We start from the raw sequence: 24,375 nt of genomic DNA, 5'->3' as shown, positions 1-24,375 counted from the left end.
ATGGCAGTGTAAGCATAATCTGAAGCAATTCATTTTAGTGCTTCATTAGATTTGATGAAATATGTTGTTTGAAAAATATAACATCATCAAAATGTTAATAGAGTGTGGTTAATATGGCTACTCTGAAGACAGAATTTTATATGAAGGGGAAATTTTATGTTGGTTTAATAGTAAAGATATGAATTGAGTTGTGGTTTAATATACATAGTATGCCTTTAAGCAAGTACCCTTTGATTTCTTTTATTTTTATTGGCTCTCAATTGCTGATTCTGTGCATTTTTTCATTGTTAATTTTATCACCTTGAATTTAAGTAGTAGTTCTGGGAGGTTAAGGTTATTTTCTAATTTACATTTTCCTGACATTTCTTTTCTGCCCTGTAACCAGGTCGATACAATGGAACTTATGAGACATCCCGAGGAAACAACAAACATGAAAAGACAAACCGTGGCTTCTTATTTTAGGGTAAGATTATTAACAAAGTTAGCAATAATCGTAAATGTAAAATTCTCTTAATTTCAAGAACCCAGATTTTTAGTGAGGCTTAAAAGGGAGCATGCATTTGTTGTTGGGGGTGCACTGAGAAGCCTACTGTTATGTTCAACTGCTGATTTGGGCCAGTTTATAGAATTTAATGTTGTGCATCTGCTTTTGTTTTTTAGCTCTATTCTCCAACTATTGTCTAAAAATTTGACTGAAATATTTTGTTAAAGAATTGGAATTACAGATATATCATGAAATATTTTTAAATTGTAAACAAAATAATTAAATAGTTTTAATGTTGCCAAGAAAAAAAATAATCGAGCAATTAGCTAAAAATTAGTGTTTAAAACTTCAGGCAGCATTGCGTTTAAAAGGCTGAAGGAGCCCTTTAGTAATCTTTTTAAGGGAACAGGTTGCATCCAGCTGACATTTTCTTGTATGCTGACAGCAGGAAAAGAGTTACTTATTTTGTTCCAGCTTTTCCTCATGGGCATCAGGTATTTCAATTTGAATTGACTTTTATTTCATACATCCTTCACATACGTGAGGAGTAAAAATCTTCACGTTACGCTTGGTAATTGCCATCAAAAGTTGTTACAAGCTTTCTTCAGTTTGTACATGCCTTGTCTATAATCAGTCAGCAAATAGTTCTTCAATTTACTTTTCCGTTTGACAGTATTCATTGATGGATCTCCTGTCAAAGATGGTGGTTGGACAGCCTCATTTTGTCCGTTGCATCAAACCCAATGACGATAGACAAGCAGGAAAATTCTTCGAAGAAAGAGTATTGCTTCAACTGCGATACACAGGCATCTTGGAAACAATACACATTCGTGCACAAGGCTATTCTCATCGTATCCACTTTGAAGACTTTGTTGAAAGGTATATAAAAACACTATATATAGTATGATTTCCAGTTTATAAAATGAAGTTTATCAGAATCAGACTTTAATCGCCAAGTACCTGCGCACATACAAGGAATTTACTTCCGGCAGATGTTGTCTCTCTGCTCATAACAATAATAATGATAAATATAAATGAAAATATAGATTATACATACAAGTAGTGCAATCCAAGTAATAGTTAGCCGACAGTTAACCGGCAGTTAACTGTTCAGCAAAGTGACCGCAGTAGGGAAAAAACTTCTCCAGTGCGTATTAGTCTATCAGTACAAAAAGGCTTTCTAAATATTGTGTGCAACTGCAAATAGAAGGAATTTATCTTTTTTGTCATGAACAGAAATTCTTCTTTCCAATCTTCCATTAATCCCACAGGCTTCTAGGTTAAGGCCTCTTTGTTTTACCCTTTTTTTAAATGTTTTTTTAAATTCTGCATGCCAGACATGAAAAGCATATGAAGAATTAGGTAGGGTGCTAGATACAAATAAGATTTCAAACACAGCATAAATAATGTAATTTTCTGTAGGAATTCTGAGTAAGTGGCACTATGGAGGGTGTTAATGCTTATTTGAAATGTGTGCTATGCGGAATTGCCACTTCTGCAAGCGGGCTTTTGGGTCCCGTGGCCTGTGAGACATCTGCTGTTTACATTGTTGTTAACTCACTGCCATCGTTTGGCATGCTGACAGGCTGAAGATCCCTTGTCCATTCTCCCAAACAAAGGGATGCCTTTGGCTGCCTCTCACATCCTAGGAAGCAACGAGATATCAAAGCCACTGCAAGTTTGAGGAAGAAGAGAAACTAGGGAAGTTGAGGGATGCTTAGTTCAGCCTGACTTCCCTCCTTCCCACTGTACCGCCACCACCCTTACCTTCTTCGCATATGGCTGCTGAGAGCGGCACAACTGGGAGCTGATAAATTTCACTGAGCTGCAATAAGCAGCCCGCTTTTGCAGGCTGACAAGCATTCACCCCTTGATCTCTGAAATATTTTTGTATGCTGTGAATACTATCCAAGTACAGCAATTTTGTATTGGTGGTTCAATATTAGCAAGCTCAGCTCATTATTGAGACCTGTGAAGGTACAGCTCACACGTCTGCGGCAATGGACAGCCATTGCAAACTTGGAGACACAAGAAAGACTGCCAATGCTGATCTGGAGGAAACACAGCTGTTCAGACAGTATCTCTGGAGGGCCGTGGACAATCAACATTTTGGGACCCATCCTCCAGACCTCGGACTGTAAACTTCAGATTGGAGTTGAGATGCAGCTGGGTTTCCAAGAAAAACAATGTTACAGCATGAAGATTTTAGCCTACTGAATTTGGAATTTCAAAGGAGAAGGAGGTTTTATAGATTTTCAATAAAGATTATTTTTCAGTCATAATGAATGCCCATTATTACGGCTGAAAACAAATTTTTATTGATCAGATTAGTCCCGTGCATTAGTCTCCATGCACATACTTAAAAAAAAATTATGACCAAGCTTCAGTGGTCTGTATGACAGATATCACATTGCTTTGTTGTTTATTTCTTCACTTCTAGCCTACAGGGCAGGTCATTGTGGATATGAATGCAGAACAAGGCTTATCAGGTGCCTTCATACATATTTTGGAGTAATCCTTTTTTCATCTCTTTGTGCTGGTAATTCTGGATCCAGTCAGAAATCACATTTCAGGGTAATTTCCACTCTGACTGACCAATAGCACCTTACTCCTAGCTGAGTTTGTTTCAATTGTTTTCAGCCATCCAACAGTAAAAGGAAGTGTTTCAATTTTTTACACTTGCTACCCGGTCATCTTACCTCACCTTGACCTTGACTCTTTACTAGTGAGAAGTATACATTGTTTGATGACTACTCCAGCAGACACATTCAAGAACTTTCCTGGATCAAGAAGTTCACTTGATTGTTCACCTTATGTCATCCTTTATCTTCACTCTGTCAAAGTGCTGAGACTCTCTGCCTAAAGTCATGTGAGAAAATTACGATACAAGGAATGGGACTGCTGGGAATCTTATGACATAGATTCAATAGGCCAAACTGCCTCCTTTGAAGATCTGAGAAAATTTAGGATCTAAGAGTGCTGTGGGAGAACCAGTAATAGGGTTTGAGGTTCAGCAAATGTGCTGTAACCTTCTCTGCAATGGACAATCAAGATTGGCAGTCTTCATGCTGTTCTCTGATGAACTCTTGTTGAAAAAAAATTGTTGCCTGCTATTAAATTGCACTGGAGGTGGTTGATTGCAGGCTTCTCCAGCCAATTCACTACCCATGGTTAATACAGACAATGATGTCAATATGTACTATTAGTTTTAATAAGCCCACAGTTTGAGTGTGATTTAGTGTCTGTAACAACAGGGATGTGCACCACATACTACAGACTGCATGGCAGTTTACTGATGCATTTGAGTTTCAAAGCTAAACAAAATTTGGTACATAGTATAATCTTATGCAACAAAATATGTTGTACTGGTTTGTCATTCATTTAGCCAAATGTTAGGTGATTGGGGATTACTTTAATTGAAGTATAATTTATATAGCTGCCCTTGGAAATACAGTACATTTATTGTTCATTATCAGTTGATTATCAATTTCATGAAGAAACAAATATAATACCTTTTGTGAATGGATTAAAAGGATACTTTGATGTTTTTCTTAATTGGTGTAACATTGATAATTTTGTTGCTTACAGTTTTCTGTGTTTCTACTGATGTAATCTTTAAGTTATTTTACAGGAAGAATTAAAGATTAATAATAATCTATGAAAAGATAACATTTTACAATATTTATTTAACTTTTTTATGTACCTGCATTTTAGATAAAGATCATTAGCAGGCCTAGATCTGGAGATTATTTGCGTATCACAAAAAAATTATGGTGGAGTTGAAAAAGGAGTTTGCAAAAACAGTACTGATTAAATGTGTGTTTCTATCACCAGTTTCTGCTTGACGTTTTATCTTCCTTTATAGAGCTTTGATGATTTAGATGACTTTGTATAATATACAATAGAATCAGAATCAAAATTAGGTTTATTAGCACTGATATGTGTTATGAAATTTGTTGATTTTTTGGGCATAATTACTGTAAGTTGCAAAATTAAATAGATAGTGTAAATGCTTGTTCTTGGGTTCGTGGACTGTTCAGAAATCTAATGGTAGAGGGGAAAAAAGCTGTTCTAAAATCTTGAGTGTGGGTCTTCAGGCTTCTGTACCTCTCTCCTGATGGTAGTAACATGAAGAAAACATGTCCCAGATAGTGAGTTTTTAATGAAGGATGCTTACCTCAATGGCAGGGAGGTTTGTGCCCATCTTCAGACTGGTTGAGTATGTAGACTCTTGTGATCCTGTGGATTGGAGGCTCCATTCTCGGCTGTCATGCAGCCAGTAGGAATACTCTCCACTGTACATCTGCAGAAATCTGCAAGAAACTTTGGTGATTTATCAAATCTCCTCAAACTCCTAGTGAAGTAGAACCACTGGTGTGCTTTCTTTGTGATTGCATTAATGTGCTAGGCCCAGATGATGACACCAAGGACCTTGAAGATTCTCATTCTCTCTCTCCCTCTCCCTCTCTCTCTCTCCCACTCTCTCCCCCTCCCTCTCTCTCCCCTCTCCCACTCTCTCCCCCTCCCTCTCTCTCCCCTCTCCCCGTTCCCCCTCCCTCCCTCTCCCACCCCTCCCCCTCCCTCTCTCTCCCTCCCCTCCCCCTCTCCCCCTTCTCTCCCCCTCTTCCTCTTCCTCTCTCTTCCACCCCTCCCTCTCTCTCCCTCCCCTCCCCCTCCCTCTCCCCTCTCTCCCCCTCTTCCTCTTCCTCTCTCTCCCTCCCTCTCTCCCTCTCCCTCCCGCCCTCTCTCTCCCCTCTCACTTTCCCTCCCCCTCCCTCTCTCTCTCCCTCCCTCTCCCTCCTCTCTCACCTCTCTCCCCCCTCTCTGTCCCTCTCTCTCCCCCTCCCACTCTCTCTCCGCCTCCCACTCTCTCTCTCCCCTCCCACTCTCTCTCTCCCCCTCTCTCTCCTCTCTCCCCCTCTCCCTGTTTCCCCGCTCTCTCCCACCCCTCCCCCTCCCTCTCCCTCCCCTCCCCCTCCCTCTCCCCTCTCTCCCCTTCTCCCCCTCTTCCTCTCTCTCCCTCCCTCTCCCTCTCCCTCCCTCCCTCTCTCTCCCCTCTCACTTTCCCTCCCCCCTCTCTCTCCCCCTCTCTCTCCTCTCTCTCCCTCTCCCCCTCTCCCCATTCCCCCTCCCTCCCCTCCCTCTCTCTCCCTCCCCTCCCCCTCTCCCCTCTTCCTCTTCCTCTCTCTTCCACCCCTCCCTCTCTTTCCCTCCCCTCCCCCTCCCTCCCCCCTCTCTCCCCCTTCTCTCCCCCTCTTCCTCTCTCTCCCTCCCCTCCCCCTCTCCCCTCTTCCTCTTCCTCTCTCTTCCACCCCCCCTCTCTTTCCCTCCCCTCCCCCTCCCTCCCCCCTCTCTCCCCCTCTTCTTCCTCTCTCTCCCTCCCTCTCTCCCTCTCCCTCTCTCACCTCTCTCCCCCCTCTCTCTCCCCCTCTCCCTCTCTCTCTCCCCCTCTTCCTCTCCCTCTCTCTCTACCCCTCTCTCCTCTCTCTCTCCCTTCCTCTCCCTCCCTCTCCCTCTCCCCTCTCCCTCTCTCTCCTCTCCCTCTCTCTCTCTTCTCTCCTCTCTTCTCCCCCCCCCCATTCATGATTGTGTGGCTAAGCGCAAGTTCCTCATTTCTGAAATAATTTTTGCACCTGCATACCTTTCCGACTATGGTGGCACCCAAACAGATGAAATAGTTAAGTTGTGGCTAAACCTATAATTTATATGGTTCACCAACACTTATATGCTCTTGTACTCTGTTCCTTTAATCATAAAGTACAAGATTTTTGAACCATCTCAGTCTGCCCTGACACCTTCAGCAAACTAAGCACCTAACCCTCCCTACTAAACACAAAGTGCACTGCAGATGCTGTTGTCAAATCAAGATGTACAAAAAAGCTGGATGAACTCCTGCAGGTCGGGCAGCATCTGTTGACTGCTTCTTTCAACGGATGCTGCCTGATCTGCTGAGTTCATCCAGCTTTTTTGTAAACCTCCCTACTCTTGTCCTTCTGTTTGTATTTTGTTCCTTCTCATCTTTCTGACCAAAACTTAATACCTTACAGCTCTCTGCATTGAATTTCACTTGCCTTCTATCCACCCACTTCTCCAGCCTAGCAGTTGCTATTCTCACAACTGTCTATGCCTCCAAGTCATTCATCTACATTGGGGGAAATAAAAATACCAGGAACTGATTCGGGGCAACCCCTTTGTACATTTACCACTCTTCATCTCCCAAGGGTCTTCCTTGCGCAGTTCACAAAATGTCTTTACTTCTCTTCCATCCTGTTTAAAATCTGCTTATTCAAAAACCTTTTGATTGTGAGCCCTAACCTCTACTCAACCAAAGCATGTTATGTAGTAATGTTCCTATAAATTGCTTTGCGGCATTTTTTTTGCCAGTTTAGAAAAGAAGGTGAGAGAAAATAGGAAGTTATCGACCAGTTAGTCCAATGTCAGTATGAGGGAAGATGTTAAAATGTATTAGTAAAGAAGTGATAATGGGATTGGGCAGAGTAAACATTGATTTATGAAATAGAAGTCACATATGAAAACTCTGTTAGAGATCTTATTTTGAGATTGTACTCTAAATAGCAAAATAAATAAGAGCAAACCAGTTGATCTGGCATTTTTGCACTGATAGAAAGCCTACAATTAGGTGCCATGCATTAAATTATTAAACTGAATGACAATGCAAAGTGTTGGGAATAAAACTTTGAGGATTCATTAATGGACTGACTACTAATGTGCATAGTGATTGGTGCTGGGATGCTAGCTTTTCACGATCTACATTAACAATTTGGATGAAGGAATTCAATGTAAGGTTTCTGGGTTGACTAATTATACAAAACTGGTGTGGGAAAATGAGTGAATGGGAAAGGGCATAGTAAATAGATAATGTAGGGTCTTCCATTTTGGTAGAAACACGAGAAAAGCAAGGCTTTTTTTTCACGGTGTTGTATTAAAAGGAGTTTGTGTCCATGTACGTGAATCACTGAGGATTATCATGTAACCAGAGCAAACGATTAGGGCAAGTGCAGAGTTATCTTGTTCCAATCATTTAAGCCCGTATTAAGACACTACCGGAGAAGTGAGCTTAAGTCTGGTTACCCAACAGAGCCAAGAGAGACAGAGTGCAGTAGGTTGAATCCTGAGCTGACGTATTTGTTGTATTTGAAGAGTTTAAGCAGACTAGGCTGAAAAAGTAACTACAGAGTAAATACAAGATTATTTAAATTCAGTATTGTTTAGTGTCATTTCTAGCACTCAGGTGTAAAGGAGAATGAAATGTAGCACAAAAAACACAATTGGATAAAGAACACAATAATAAAAATACGTAATAAATATAAATGCATAAGATAGCTTATTTACATAGATTGTATGCGCAAAACATGACGCTTGGCACAGGAGCATAAATACATGAGGTGTCCCTGGCAGGAAATTATAAAGTAGCAGTGGTGGGTGGAAGTGTTGGTCAGCCTGAATTCTTGGGGAAAGTAACTGTTTTTGAGTCTGGTGACCCCGGCCTCCGTATCCCCTCCTTGATGGGAGTGGGACAAACAATCCATGACCCAGGTGAGTGGGATCCTTCATGATATTACTAGCCTTTTTACAGGGATATTGTTTCCTCTGGCTGGAGTGAAGGTAACAGACTTAAAATAAGGGCATTGCTATTCAGGACAGAGATGAGAAAGAATATCTTTACCCAAGGGTTAATGAAACTTTTGTATTCTCTACCCTTGGGTATGGTGGCTCAGTTGTTGGCAGGATTTAATGCCTTGTCATATGAAGAGCGTTTGATGGCTCTGGGCCTGTATTCATTCGAATTCAGAAGAATGGGGGTGACCTTATTGAAACCTACCTAATGGTGAAAGGCCTTGATAGAGTGGATGTGGAGAGGAGGGTTCCTATGGTGGGGGAGTCTGAAACCAGAGGACAAAAACTCAAAATAGCGGGCATCCTTTTAGAATGAAGATGAGGAGAAATTTCTTTAGCCAGAGAGTGGTGAATCTGTGGAATTATTTGCCATAGGCAGCTATGGAGGACAAGTCTTTAAAGCAGAGGTTGACAGATTCTTGATTGGTAAGGGTGTGAAGGGATACAGGGAGAAGGCTGAGGAAAACTGGAACAGCCAGAATAAAGTGGCAGAGCAGACTTGACGGGCCAAATAGCCTAATTCTGTTCCTACATCTGATGGTCTTATTCTATTCAAAGCATCAATTAATGTTTTAGCTGTTAAGGGAATTAAGGGATATGGAGTTACAGTTGTGTTGAGGTTAAAGATTAGTAGTCATCATATTGAATGCCATAAAAACTGGAACAACACAGGAAGAGGCTCTTCAATCCATGATGTCTATGCCAAACATGGTGTTAAATTAAATGAATCCACAATCCACGTGGTCCACTATCCCTCGGTTGCAGAAGGAAAAGGAATGCAGGTGTAAGGTTTAGGAAGACAGAAACAACCAGGGCCCTTGACGATTATAAAGAAGCCAGTAAGGAACTCAAGAAGGGAATTAAGAGAACAAGGAGGGGCTATGAAACAGCAAGTAGGAATAAAGAGAATCCCAAGGCATTCTATACACTCACCAAGAGCAAGAGTATAACTGGAGAGAAGTTGGACCACTCAAGGATAAAGGAGGGAACGTGTGCCTTGAGGTGAAGAATGTGGGAGAAGTTCTAAATTAGTAACTTGCATCAATATTTAGCAAGTAAATGGATGAGGACAATCGGGAGATCAGTATGGAATGTTCTGGAGGTGGTGTTGAGACTTGTAAAGAACATTAAGGTGGTTAAGTCCCCAGATTATTGAGAGGCAAGACGCCTTGACCGGGCCCTCTTGCTGGGGCCTTGACCAAGATTTTTATGTCTTCTAGACACAAGAAAGGTCCTGGAGGACTGGTAAGTAGCTATATTACTCAATTGTACAAGAAAGAAATGGAGATAATGCTGGAAACCATAGACAGGTGATTTTTATGTTGGTGATAGAGAAGTTACTGGAAAGGTCTTATGGATAAGATTTCTGAACTTTTGGATAGTCAGCATGACTTTACGCAGGGCTGGTTGGATCTTAATTAAGAATTTAATATAGAAATTGCTAGTCAGACTGAATTTTTTATTTTTATATTTAATTTTTCTGGTGAGCGTAATTGTGAGCACCAGTAATCATTTTACTTCGTATTTCTGCTGATTGCTGTGGTTAAACTGGCAGTGGTTCAAGCTACCTGTGAACTTGGCAGTGGGTTTACTATTTACAGCTGTTACGGCTGCATTGGCAGTGCAAATCAAAGCTTGTTTCTTTTGCCTTTTCCCCCTTTTCTCTATTTTGCAGAACTGCCAGATTATCAAAGTTAGTTTCATGTTTGCAGAAGCAGGTGTAGATAACTTCACAGACAACTTTTTGCAAGCCTTAGTGAAAGGGAAATTCCTGCATGAGCTAAGTTTATATTTCTTTGCTTTTATGTGGGTTTGATGAATATCTAATATGACTGAGATTGTTTGGTTTCATTTGATATTGCATAATGCCACACATTGTGCTCTGGTTCTTAAAACATAATTGCAGTCTCATTTTCAAATCTTCATTACAGTTGTATGCTGCATGTTCTCATATTTCAGAGAAGATGCTGGGTTTAACCATCATTTGTTATCAGACCATGATTATCCTAAAGTTTGTTTAGCCTTTTTGTAAGCTGAACTTCCTCTGTATGCACTTGCAGATATATTGTCTAAATGGTTCACCCACTCGCCCATTTGAATTAGAACCCAAAATGCCCCATTCTGGTACCTCACCTACCCTCTGCCTACTGAGGGCTAGTCTTACAGACCACATCTTCCAGCACCATTTCCTCCTTCCACATTCATTTATGTCAAACTCAAACATTGCCAGTTTGCCATTTATTCAGCACAAGATCCCACCCAGCTGTTAAACCTGACTTTGCTAATGTAATTAGAGTCTCAGAAGTGAATCTAACATTTCCATATATAAATCCTAACTGGCTTCTTTTTCTAATTCCATTACTCTACCTAACTGTACCTTCTCTGCTCACAGGGTTCTTTGTTTCTGAGAGCTGTCACTTATGCTTTTCTTGCCTTTCTGCCCAGCCATTTTCTGCTATACCTACTGTTACCCAGATGACGTATTCAGAAAATCTCCTATTGCAATTACAACTTCAAATGTCAAAGTAATCCTTTCTTTGCACTGTGGTTCAGCAGCTGCTTTTAATCTAACTGTATCAATCTGTGAAGAAATCGGAGTGTTGTAGTCTTAATGCACAGAAACAGGCCCTTTGGCCAACAGAGTTCATGCTAACCAACAAACACCAAATTAACTAACTCTATGCTAACTTATCCTTGCCACATTCCCTCCAAATCCACCCGAGTTATCCTACTTGCATGTGGGCAATTTAGTGAACACTTAGCAGTTTAAGAACTTAAGATTTTAAAACTGGAACAGCTATTATAACAGAAGCAAAGATTAGTAAGGATGGAAGTATTAGAAGTAAAACTAGCTATAAATAAATAAGTGTAAGATTATAAAAAGGTAAGTGTTAACAAACTGAATGTTGGTCCTAAAGAAAGTAAGATGAAGGAATTATTAGTGTAAAAACAATTAGATGAATTATATAGCTATTTTGCATCAGTCTTCAATTTAGAGGATACTGAGAACGTCACAGAAATATCTGTAATCGAGGACTGGAAGGGATAAAAAAAAAAGTTCAGAACAATTGTAATCCATAAATAAATGCAGTTATTGGTACCTGGAGGCTCACGTTTTTCTGGGTGCTAAAGGGTCTTAATTGGAGGGAATATTGGGATTGTTGATGCATAAATTTAATTTTTGAAAAATTCCCCAGATTTAAGTATGTTTCTATTAGATTGGAGATATAGCAGATGTAACTACTTTTTCAAGAAGGGAGGAAGAGAGACAAAAAGCAGAAAATGGAAGTCCAGTTAATTTAACATCTGTCACAGAGGAATTTTTAGAAGCTTTTATTAAAGATTGCCATGCAGTGAGAGAAATAATCTGGCAAAATAAAAATGGCCTTGTTTCATAATTTTAGGGTGTGTCAGAGAAGTACAGCAAGGAGCACTAGTTGAGACCTTGATTGGTTACTGTCAATAACCCCTGGAGTAAATGGTAAGAGAATTAAGTGTGTGAATTGAGGAGAATTGAGTGTGGAATGAGCTGCCAGATGAAGTGGTGAATGCAGGCTCTCTTTTGACATTTAAGAAAAACTTGGACAGATATATGGATGAGAGGGGTTTGGAGGGATATGGCCCAGGTGCAGGTCAGTGGGACTAGGCAGAAAAATGGTTCGGCACAGCCAAGAAGGGCCAAAAGGCCTGTTTCTGTGTTGTAATTTCTATGGTTCTAATTAAGTGAAGTTGATTGGCATATACAAACGAATAGGCTGCAGGGAAATAAGTGAGAAAATGGAATTGATGTGATTGCTTTGAGAGCCAGGTGGCCATCTTCCATCTTATAAAAACTATGAAGTAATGTCCATTGTGGATGTACCATACAGTAAGCCTATGTTAATCTGCCATGTTGCTGCTGCTATAGCAGACATTCTGGGCAATCAAAAGTTAGTTTATTAATCCTCTAACACATTTTAATTCACTTTGTTTGAAAGCTATTACTCAGTAACATTTAAATAAACCTAGTAAGTTTCAAGGAAATGCAGTCTACAAAACTAGGTGTTGGGAACTGGGGCATGTGGTTGGGGCGTACCGCAGTCATCATCTGGTGAACTAGGTTCCAAACCATTGAGTTCCAATGATTCGTTTGCAGATTATTGGACTTTTACTCTCTCCAGAAGGTGTTGCACCAGAAGTTATTGGGGAAAGTAAAAACTCAGTATAGTAGTTAACAATTTGGCGAGGAAAAGATTTGCTAGATAACAAGTAATAGAAAATAGGAAAATATGGTTCATTTTTTGTTGATAAGGTGTAATAAGATGTTCCTATTTAAATAAATGATTTTACAGTTGGTTCAGAAGATATGGTTGCAAAAGTTACAGATGACACAAATTAGAAATTTAGTTATGAAAAGGACAAAAGAAGGACACAGGTTAAATAAATGAACAAAGATCTGATGATTAGAATATATCTGGAAAGTGAGAAATAATCAATTTTAGCATAATAATAGTAAATTATTTTACCTATATTTTGGGATATTTCTGATTTCTGAGGGCTAGACCAGTCTGGGTTGCCCCATATATGATTCATAATATTGAATCATATATGCAAATTCACAAAAAGTTATGCTGATACTGCAAGTAATTTGGAAAGCTAACTGAACATAATAATTTATTGCTAGAGGAATCAAATACAAAATTAGTGCTTCATTTATTATTGGGCATTGATGAGACTCCAGTCGGTGTGCTGTATCCTTACTTAAGGATTTTAATGCACTGGAAGCAAATGTTTTCTGGGCCCATGCTTGGGTGGGTTTTCAAATGAGGAAAGGTTGAAAAGGTTAGGCTTTTATCCACTCAGCCTAGAAGCGAGACAGGGAACTTGATTGAAGCATGTAAATTCCCAAAGATTCTTTGCAAGGGTGATGCAATGCTTTGTCTGTGGGAGTATCTGAAACTAGGGGTTACTGCTTAAAAATAAGGGGTCACCATTTCAGACAAAAATGAGACAAAATATTTTATCTCAGGATTCACTGGAACTCTCTTCCTCAATGAACTGTGAAAGCAGAGTCATTGAATATTTTTAAGGCAAAAGTTAATAGAAACTTGATAAGGAAGAATATCATTGGTTATCATGGGTAGCCAAGATTAGAGGTGAGGCTACTGTCAAATCAGTCTTGGGTTTAAATGATGAAGCAGGCTTGTGGTTTACTCCTGCTGCTGATTCACATGATTATTTATAAATTATATCTGTTTTTGAAGCCTGTCGATGCAGCAAAAGTTTTATGAAACATGTTACTTCAAAAAATATTGTGGAAGCATATACGTATTAAGTAATTAAGGTAGGCCTGGAACAAACACCAAAGTAGAACCATAATGTTTACAGTTCCAACCGGATCAGGATTTTGAATTCATTAAACTCACATAGATTTGTAACTGAACGTACGTGTGTCTGTTTGCTCATCAAAGAAGTATTAGTCACAAATAGTTACTGAACAGATTTGAAATATGACGCAAATAGGAAACAACATTTAAAAGATTAGATTGATGACACCTCAGAAATATTAGCCATTAGTAATTGTTAACCATTAAGAAATTCAAAGATTTGAAGTACACTTATTATCAAGGTGTGTGCAGTATACAACCCTGAGATTTGTCTTCCTCACAGACAGCCACGAAACATAAAAAATAAAATAGACAATAGACAATAGGTGCAGAAGTAGACCATTCGGCCCCTCGAGTCTGCACCGCCATTCTGAGATCATGGCTGATCATTCACTATCAATACCCAGTCCCTGCCTTGTCCCCATATCCCTTGATTCCCCTATCCATCAGATATCTATCCAGCTCCTTCTTGAAAGCATCCAGAGAATTGGCCTCTACCGTCTTCCGAGGCAGTGCATTCCACACCTCCGCAACTCTTTGGGAGAAGAAGCTCTTCCTCAACTCTGTTTTAAATAACTGACCTCTTAGTCTCAATCCATGCCCTCTGGTACTGGACTCTCCCAACATCTGGAACATACTTCCTGCCTCAATCCTATCAAATCCTTTAATTATCTTAAACGTTGCAATCAGAAATCATGGAACTCATTCAAAGAAAAACATCAACCTTCCCCCCCATGCGAGAAGAAACAGATCATGTAAATGGTAATAAAAACATTGAGCAATAAATGCAGAGTATAAAACAAGAAATCGAAAGGGTCCAGGCATAATTTCAGTTCAGCTCAGTGTTCATTATCTGCAGGATGCTCTGATTCAAAAATGCCCAAAATGCAGCAAAAAAAAAGGGGCAACCAGAAACCTGGACTACATTGTAAATTAACTAGAATCCAGGATGCAAACTGCATTGATCGAAACTTGGTCAAGACCCGGACTCTGACTGCATCCACTGAGAGGGAGAGACCATCAGGAGGCAGTGACCTTCCTTCGGGAGCTGTGAGTGCGAGGGAGAGAGAGAGACTGTCACGTGCTAACACCTTCCTCTAGCGACTGAGAGGCTGGTAGATGGCGCTGAATGCCTGCTCGCCTTTGTGTTTCTGAAATTAATTTAAAATTTCTTGTGTGATGGACACTGCCTGTTTGTCCTCCTCTTTTAGTCCAACAGTGCTTCTGCATGTTACACCATAGAGTTCAGGAATGCACTGAATATCAGTACACAGAGCCAAAGGGCGAGAAATATGTACTATTTGCTCCCTTGGATTTTTATCAACTATAGTTGGTGAACAAACGAACTTCATTCAGGATCTCTGACTTTCCACTAACAGTGTCTTTTGTCTTCCCAGTAGCTGAAGAAATAATAGAAGGGTTTGTGATCTACTGTTTATCACATTACTTATCCCCATTTTCCCATTCCCTGCTAATTACAATACTGCCACACCAGTGGAAATGTCCAGGATGCAATTATTAACTGATTCAAATTATATTCCTGTAATTAAGTTGTCATTTTAAAACTTGGATGTAGTGTGAGTGATAAATGTTTGTGTTGTTTTGTTTTGAAACTTACTTTCTTATTGAAAATACAATCCACATCCAAAGGTATGATTATGATTGAATTTAATCTGAAAGTATTTTCTTTAAAGTTGTGGCTTGCTCAGGTGATAGTAAGCTCAAGATTACTGCTTATTTTATTTACCTATTGGAATGCATTGCAATTTTGTATGATTGAAGTCCCTTGAAGCAGTAACTTTAAAAGATGATGAGGCTTTGCCTTTATAATCCTTTTTCCTTTCCTTCCTCTTATTTGATCCCTTTTTCTTCATGCTCTCCTTTCATTCACCCTATTTTTTTCACCTAGCATGCAAATGTAGTGATTTTCTTTTTTCAAATCAAACCAAGTAATTTGAATTCTATATGGATGTAAATCAGCACATAATTAATATGCCTCAAAGTGACATTTGTGAAAAATGTTCCTAATACAAAATCATTAATGATATTAATCTAATTTCGTAATGCTGGTATTAATTAATTAATATTATTTCACTTAATATGTCAAAGCTAATGATAATAATTCTTACTTTCCTAAATTAATCATTTTATACAAAAAATACTGAGAGAAAGTAAGCAAAATTACAATTTAAAATGCATGAGTTGTGACATGTTAAATTGGATAAAGGTTTGCCAAAAAGTCAAATGTTGTTTGTTTGCCTTAACAAAATTATTGGTTGTTTACCCTAAGGGTGACTTCATTACAGATGCTTTAAGTATGTTTTGACTACCTGTGGAATTTTCTTGTTAATACTACTGATGTGTTATTATTAATCTGTACCCTATGAAATGTTCACCTGCGCTTTGTTCTTCTGTGTTAGATATTACTACCTTGCCTTTAGGGCACATCAGACACCTCCTGCTGATCGTGCAAGCTGCATTGCTATCCTACAGAAAGCAAGGCTAGACAAGTGGGTTCTTGGAAAAACCAAGGTAAGAACAGTATAAGGAATTTTTAATCATTACTTATCACTCGAGTTTCCTTTGTCAGGAAGTTGATTCTCTGTGAATATTTGAACAGTTGATGTTTCATTCTCATGCATGAATTCAGGTATATCTATATCAAGATATACTGTTAAGTTGGAACAGTAATAAACTATTATACAGAGTTCAACAAAGCAATTCTTTTCTATTGTTCTTTTCCACACATTGATAGAAGTAACACTATTTATGGGTGCATGCTTTCACTGTGCAAAGAATGGACATCAGCAGTTTTTCAGAGCAAGGTGAGAATTGGACTAAATGTGCACATTTACAAACATACAGTATGTTACAATTAATGTTTATGAAAGCAAAGCATTCTGCCACTATAATTTCATTGTAGACTGCACTAATGATTGAACACTGTTCAGAACTCTGTAGCAATCAGGTCTCCACTGTGCTTTATTTATCCTTTGACACAGAGATCACTGGGCAGGGGGTGATTGCTTAGTGTTATACTTGCAATGCACTTCACCATTCCTGGGTTTGAATAGTATAAAATGTCAGATCCCCTTTATTTGTCAACTCCGTTGGGATCTATGAAGCAGCTGCTGGATGTTTCAAGAAGGGAGGGAATCTACCATCCATCATTCATTTTTGTCCGATTGTATAAGTTTGCTCATGGCTCAAATACCTTTAGAGGCAATGGAGCTGGAAGCAAAAAATTATGAAGTACTAGTAAATTGTGAATAGGTAAAATTTCTATAATTTGATGGTGAGTTGCACAAACATGAAGTTGTCTATTTTTAACCCCTTAAAATTGACTGAACAGACTACCTTGCAAAGGATGAAAACTAGTGAGGAAGTCTATAAGAAAGTTGCTTTGTGTTACCATTGTAATACATCTCCATTGTGGAAATAATCAAAAGGAAGTGTAAAAGAAACTCTGTTCCCAGAGGCTGTAGGACCATTATTCACTTTTGATTTTACATTTTGTACCTCCAGGTGCAAATATTTTGTTATCTATATCAAGTAACCAAGACATATAACATTCTGTGCAAATGCATGGGTACCCACATGCACAGGACACACCACAGAAGGGTGCATTCCTACATCCTGGATGATAAAGATCTACAAGGAGCCCCTGAAAAACAATTTGGAACCTTCTTTACATAACTTGCAAGCCACTTCCAAGAAAAGACGGTCTTTCAATGTCAGACCTCAAATTCATCACTAAACTTGGTCTATTAGGCAGCAATAATCCGTGCAGGTTGGAGACATAGATGATCTACAACAGGCATCTTAAACACTAGGGAAAGCCACTGTCTCTGCAGAATCCACTAAACCCATCAGTTGAATATGTGGATCAATGTCAGTGTTCTCTCGTAGGTTATGCCCCTCAGCACTGACTCTCAGATCATGTTTGTCCGTTTCTGATCACATGATCTGCCTGTCTGACACAAAATTCCCAAAGTAACCTCTTGAATCTTCATCCTGGCATGAGTTTCACAGGAGGAGGGATGGAGGAAAGTTTAAAAGGTTGAGTATGTGGTGAGGAAGGCAAATGGCAATGTTAGCGTTCATTTCAAGAGGACCAGAATATAAAAACAAGGTTGTGATGTTGAGGCTTTATGAGGCACTGGTGAGGCCTCACTCGGAGTATTGTGAAAGTTTCGGGGCCCTTTACCTAAGGAAGGATGTGCCGACGTGGGAGAGGGTTCAAAGGAGGTTCATAAAAATGATTTGAGGATTGAAAGGCTTGTCATATGAGGAACATTTGGTAGCTATGGGCCTATACTCACTAGAATTCTGAAGAATGAGGGGAGATCTCATTGAAACCTATCAAATGTTGAATGGCCTAGATAGAATGGATGTGGAGAAGCTGTTTTTTTTATGGTAGGGTAGTCTAAGACCAGAGGACATAGAGGAATGTCCCTTTTGAGTGGAGATGAGGAGGAACAACTTTAGCCAGAAAGTAATGAAATTGTGGAATTTGTTGCCACAGGGAGCTGTGGAAGCCAAGTCATTAGGTATATTTAAGGTAGAGGTCGATAGAATCTTGATTAGTCACAGCATGAAGGGTTTCAGGGGGAAGGCAGGAGATTGGGGCTGAGAGGGAAATGGATCAGCCTTGATGAAGCAGTGGAGCAGACTCGATGAGCCAAATGGCCCAAATTATGGATATCTATATATGTACTTAAATAATAAATTTACTTTGAACTTTGATGGTGACAACTTATTTCAAACATTAAGGAAGTACATTTTGCTATTAAAATGTAGCTTTCAAAATATGATTATTCACTAACCACACATTTGTGTGTGAACGCAATGGTCAGGGATATGGTAACTGTGAAGAAAAGCAGTGGAGTGATAACACATTTAGAGCACAATGAAATGGAGAATTTTAAGTGAAATTGCTTACTCAGCAATTTCACTAGTGGCCGTGTTGCCACGTAGAAGCTTTGTTTATGATCTACAGTATTCGTATTAATGTCCATAGTCTTGGTGAATAAACAAGGCATTAGACAGATTCCTTTCTAGTGCTAAGTCCATTTCCTGCATGTTGCAAAATAGATTCATTACAATTCTTGTATAATAAGCATGAGCGTGAATGCAAATCTATTATGCTTAATATCCTCAAGGCCAGTCTTCATCATCATGTCTAACAAGTCACATTCACAGCTGTTTCTTTTGTTTAAATCAGCTAAAACTTGAAATGTCCAACTGCTAAATATGTTGTTTGTTGATGCCTCAGCAATTTATACACAGAGCGCTAACTGAATCAGCTCTAAAACGGGTGATTGTACCATGGAGATGCATACCGGCATTGCCACTTTTCCAAGTATAAAGACTTCACAGAGGATCAATATAAGGTATTAGAGTATTATGTATTAAACAGTGAACATATGGCTGAACTCAAGCATATTGGAACAGCAGAAGGACTAGGAAACAAAACTGAGGAGTCTACAGTTAGGGGTATAAGCCAGAATGTAGTTCACCCTAATTGTCAAATCAGCCAGATTGTGACTTTTCCTTCTTGAAGAAGAGAGCCAGAGTTAACTATCTTGCCTGCCTTGTACACTCACTGAGAGATCTCCATAGCAGCCAATAGGTTAATGCACAATATCCTTCACAAAGTAATTTTCTTCTACTAATCCGGGACATTCTCAGAAAATAGTTATATTACCTTCTTGTAAAGTGCACTAGAGTTCAAGTAACATACTAAGAGATATTGCTGAACAGGGTGTCACTACATTGTATTTGACAGACAGACATACTTTATTGATCCCAAGGGAAATTGGGTTTCGTTACAGCCACACCAACCAAGAATAGTGAAGAAATATAGCAATATGAAACCATAAATAATTAAATAATAATAATAAGTTAATCATGCCCAGTGGAAATAAGTCCAGGACCAGCCTATTAGCTCAGGGTGTCTGACACTCCAATGGAGGAGCTATAAAGTTTGATGGCCACAGGTAGGAATGACTTCCTATGACGCTCAGTGTTACATCTCGGTGGAATGAGTCTCTGGCTGAATGTACTCCTGTGCCTAACCAGTACATTATGGAGTGGATGGGAGTCATTGTCCAAGATGGCATGCAACTTGGACAGCATTCTCTTTTCAGACACCACCGTCAGAGAGTCCAGTTCCACCCCCACAACATCACTGGCCTTACGAATGAGTTTGTTGATTCTATTGGTGTCTGCCACCCTCAGCCTGCTGCCCCAGCACACAACAGCAAACATGATAGTACTATAGCACTGGCCACCACAGACTCATAGAACATCCTCAGCATCTTCCTGCAGATGTTAAAGGACCTCAGTCTCCTCAGGAAGGAGAGACGACTCTGACCCTTCTTGTAGACAGCCTCAGTGTTCTTTGACCAGTCCAGTTTATTGTCAATTTGTATCCCCAGGTATTTGTAACCCTCCACCATGTCCACACTGACCCCTTGGATGGAAACAGGGGTCACTGGTGCCTTAGCCCTCCTCAGGTCCACCAATAACTCCTTAGTCTTTTTCACATTAAGCTGCAGATGATTCTGCTCACATCATGTGACAAAGTTTCCCACCTTAGCCCTGTACTCAGCCTCATCTCCCTTGCCGATGCATCCAACTGTGGCAGAGTCATCAGAAAACTTCTGAAGATGGCAAGACTCTGATTTTGGTATTATGTCACCTTTATAATGTGAATTAAATTGTAATTTTGATCTTATAGTTCAAATAGTTCTTCCATATTATTCTTGTATTGTTTCTTCCTCATTCCTAACATTAAAACAAAATACTGTCAATGTATCTAAATTAATCTAAATTAATAAAGTAATTTTGATTAATTCATTCATGGAATATATGGTGCCATTGCCAGAGTGTGCATTTTGTTCACCCCCTTTGTCCCTTGCCATTTCAAAGAGTGATTAAGTGTCAAGCATGTGTTCCAAATATGCTATAGTATTAAAATATACGAAATTGGGTAATATCCAAAATCTTTATTGAGTGATTAGAAACTAGAAGTGGGATATAATAGTTTTCCATGGTACCCCAAGAATGTCACCAGACTGAAAGTCAGTGCTCTTCTTCTCCAACTACTGTTGCTACTCTTGTGTGATAGTTGGGTTTTGTTCTGCTGTGACTCACTAGCTCGGGGGTCGGCAACCCGCGGCTCCGGAGCCACATGTGGCTCTTTTACGTCTGTGCTGCGGCTCCCTGTTGCTTTGGGAAATAATTGGTTGTGGCGACCCTTTTCCTGGCACATCCGAACCGACTCACAATAAGATAGCCTACGGGGGTTTGCGAGCACAGAGCTTTGGAGCCTCTGCGCCATGGGGGGGGGGGGGGCAGGTTGAGGGAGGCTTAAAAGTGAGGCTGAAGATTTCGAATAAAGTTTTTTTCCTTCGACTGCAGTTACCGACTCCGTGTCGTAATTTTAGCGCTGCGTGTAGCACACCGCTACATGGTCAGTATTTAATTAATATGTATTTTATGTTAGTTTGTTAGTTTTTGAAATGTAAATCTAAATTTGAAGATTATGGTGATCTTGTACAATCTAAATAAGACGTTGTGGCGACGCATTTCCTGACACATCCGAACCGGCTCACAATTAGCCAGCGTTCAGGCTAAGGGAGATAGCCTACGGGGGTTTGTGAGTACGTGTCTTTTGCAGCATCCGCGCCCATGGGGGGTGGGTTGAGGGAGGCTTAAAAGCAAGGCTGTTTAGTTCGAATAAAGCTATCTTTGACTGCAGTTTACTGACTGCGTGTAGCAACCGCTACAACGTGTTTTTATCGCTGGCTGTCCAGAGGGGAGGTGCTGAAACGCTTTGTCGCGCGTCTGGAAGAAGTGAAAACTTTCCTGGGCAGCAAAGGGCTCAACTTTCCTGAGCTGGAACAGCCAGAGTGGCTGGAAAAGCTACACTTCATGGTAGACATGACAGCGCACCTGAACACGCTGAACACAGCTCTTCAGGGGAAAGGACGTACAGCCCTGCACATGTTGGAGGATGTTTTGCATTCGAGCGCAAGTTGACGTTGCTTGCCAGAGATTTACTGAAAGGCACATTGTCTCACTTGCCCAATTTGAGAGAGTTCAAACAATGTCACGACATGATAAATTCGGAGTATTTACATTCTGCAATCATCGCAATGCAAACATCGTTTGGGAAACGCTTCTGTGAGTTCAGAGAGGAAAAAAACACATTATCCTTCCCGGTCACTCCCCTAAGCATCGATCCATCCCTACTGAATACGACTGCATTGTCAGGTGTGAGTCAACCTGAAGAAGTATGATAAATATTTTAATTGCGTATTATTTTACGTATATTCATATGTTTTCATTGTTCAGTGAAATAGTCCTTTTATTTTTCAGGTTGACAGCTGGCTGACGTTATTTTTGGTTTGCTGCTGGCGGCAAATTTAAGTTTGGCGTTTTTCATAAATACAAGAAGGACTCAAATAGACGTTGAGTATTTTACTTAAAAGTAACCTTCAACCCAACGTCTTTTTTTCGGAGTTCAAAATGTTTTTGTTGCATGCAGAAATGTAATTTCGTTTTCTCTGCAGGAGTTCATCAATTTCATAAATGCAACACATTATAGTTTATTTATACATAGCATAAAGGCAAAACAAAACGTTGTATGCAGTGTTATTTCATTTTAAATGTCAAACGGGTTTTGCGGCTCCCAGTGTTTTCTTTTCTGTGGGAAACGGGTCCAAGTGGCTCTTTCAGTGGTAAAGGTTGCTGACCCCTGCACTAGCTCAAGCCAGAGATTTGCAAGAAAATGGAATACAAATTGCAATAAATGGACATATTTTAGATTGTCGAGTGCTGTGAAAGTGTATAGTTGCCTGCCTCTTTTATTAATGCAAGTGATTTGGATATAAGTACAATCAGAAGTTATTGAACACTTCTGACATTATCAGAATACAGAAAGAATGCATTACACTATGGGAAAATATAGTAAATTCAGAATCAGGTTTCTAATCAGTAACATACATCATTAAGTGTATTGTTCTGCAACAGCAGCGCAGTTCAATGGATAAGAACTAGTATAATTTACAAAATGTGTCGTAAATAAATAGTGCAAATGAGAACAGTGAGGTAGTGCTCATGGGTTCATTGTCCATTCAGAAATCTGATGGTGGAGGGGAAGAAGCTGTTCTTGAAATATTCCATGTAGGTCTTCCAGCTCTTGTACCTCCTCTCTAATGGTAGTAATGAGTTATGCCCCAGATGCTGATAGTCCTTAATGATGCCACCTTCTTGAAGCACTGCCTTTTGAAGATGTCATCAGTGGGGAGGGTTGTGTCCATGATGGAGCTAGCTGAGTCTACAACCCTCCACAGCCTCTGGCAATCCTCTGAGTCTACGACCCTCCGGAGCCTCTAGCAATCCTCTGAGTCTACAACCCTCCACAGCCTCTGGCAATCCTCTGAGTCTACAACCCTCCGGAGCCTCTAGCAATCCTCTGAGTCTACAACCCTCCACAGCCTCTGGCAATCCTCTGAGTCTACGACCCTCCACAGCCTCCAGCAATCCTCTGAGTCTACGACCCTCCGGAGCCTCCAGCAATCCTCTGCGTCTACGACCCTCCACAGCCTCCAGCAATCCTCTGAGTCTACGACCCTCCGGAGCCTCCAGCAATCCTCTGAGTCTACGACCCTCCGGAGCCTCCAGCAATCCTCTGAGTCTACGACCCTCCGGAGCCTCCAGCAATCCTCTGAGTCTACGACCCTCCGGAGCCTCCAGCAATCCTCTGAGTCTACGACCCTCCACAGCCTCTGGCAATCCTCTGCGTCTACGACCCTCCACAGCCTCTGGCAATCCTCTGAGTCTACGACCCTCCAGAGCCTCCGGCAATCCTCTGAGTCTACGACCCTCCACAGCCTCCAGCAATCCTCTGAGTCTACGACCCTCCGGAGCCTCCAGCAATCCTCTGCGTCTACGACCCTCCACAGCCTCCAGCAATCCTCTATGACCCTCCGGAGCCTCCAGCAATCCTCTGAGTCTACGACCCTCCGGAACCTCCAGCAATCCTCTGAGTCTACGACCCTCCACAGCCTCTGGCAATCCTCTGCGTCTACGACCCTCCACAGCCTCTAGCAATCCTCTGATTGGAGGTTCCATACCAAGTCATGATGCAAGGAGTCAGAATGCTCTGCACCAAACCTCCGTAGAAATTTGCTAGAGTCTCTGGTGATGTGCCAAACCTTCTCAAACTCCTGATGAAGTATTAGCCACTGGTGTGACTTCATCACGATTGCATCAGTGTGTTGGGCTCAGGGCAGAGTCTCCTGAGAAATTGATGCCCAGGAATTTGAAGGTGCTCGTCCTTTCCATTGCTGACCTCTCAATGAGAACTGCTGTGCTCTCCTGACTTCCCCTTTCTGAATCCACAATCAGTTCCTAGGCCTTGCTGATGTTGAGCGCAAGATTGGTGTTGCAACATCACTCAGCCGGCCAGTCTATCTCACTTCTGTATGCTCATCACCAGCTGAAATTCTGCCTCTTATATGTAAACCTTCACGCAGAATTAGACTTTTAGGTACAACATGAAGGAAAGACCTTGGCTCCTGTAGCCATTTGTTGATACTTAACATTAGACCAAGTCTATTCTGCCTGATTGATATACTTAATCAATGTCCATCAATGGCTGTCAGTATACGTGTTGACATATGGCCAAGTGATTAATGTGTTGGTCTAGTGATCTGAAGGTTGCTAGTTCGAGCCTCAGCTATGGCAGCGTGTTGTGTCCTTGAGCAAGGCACTTAACCACACATTGCTGTGTGACGACACTGGTGCTAAGCAGTATCAGCCCTTGTCCTTCCCTTGGACAACAACGGTGACGTGGAGAGGGGAGACTTGCTGCAT

At 40.6% G+C, this 24,375-nt stretch overlaps 1 protein-coding gene across 7 annotated transcripts in view; it reads left to right on the top strand.

Moving 5' to 3' along the window:
- Positions 1 to 24,375, top strand: part of myo3b (myosin IIIB) — a 481,967-nt gene that overhangs the window by 281,119 nt on the left and 176,473 nt on the right. For all 7 annotated transcript variants that reach the window (XM_059966610.1, XM_059966606.1, XM_059966605.1 and 4 more), the window contains 3 exons: positions 386 to 463; positions 1,158 to 1,363; positions 15,909 to 16,020. In XM_059966610.1, coding sequence (XP_059822593.1) covers positions 386 to 463; positions 1,158 to 1,363; positions 15,909 to 16,020 — 396 coding nt within the window. The remainder of the gene's footprint in view (positions 1 to 385; positions 464 to 1,157; positions 1,364 to 15,908; positions 16,021 to 24,375) is intronic.

Source organism: Hypanus sabinus, chromosome 4, assembly GCF_030144855.1.
Source record: "Hypanus sabinus isolate sHypSab1 chromosome 4, sHypSab1.hap1, whole genome shotgun sequence".
In the NCBI taxonomy this organism is placed as follows: Eukaryota; Metazoa; Chordata; class Chondrichthyes; order Myliobatiformes; family Dasyatidae; genus Hypanus; species Hypanus sabinus.
The sequence above is the reverse complement of the archived record's forward strand: the minus strand, read 5'-3'. Positions and strand labels throughout refer to the sequence as shown.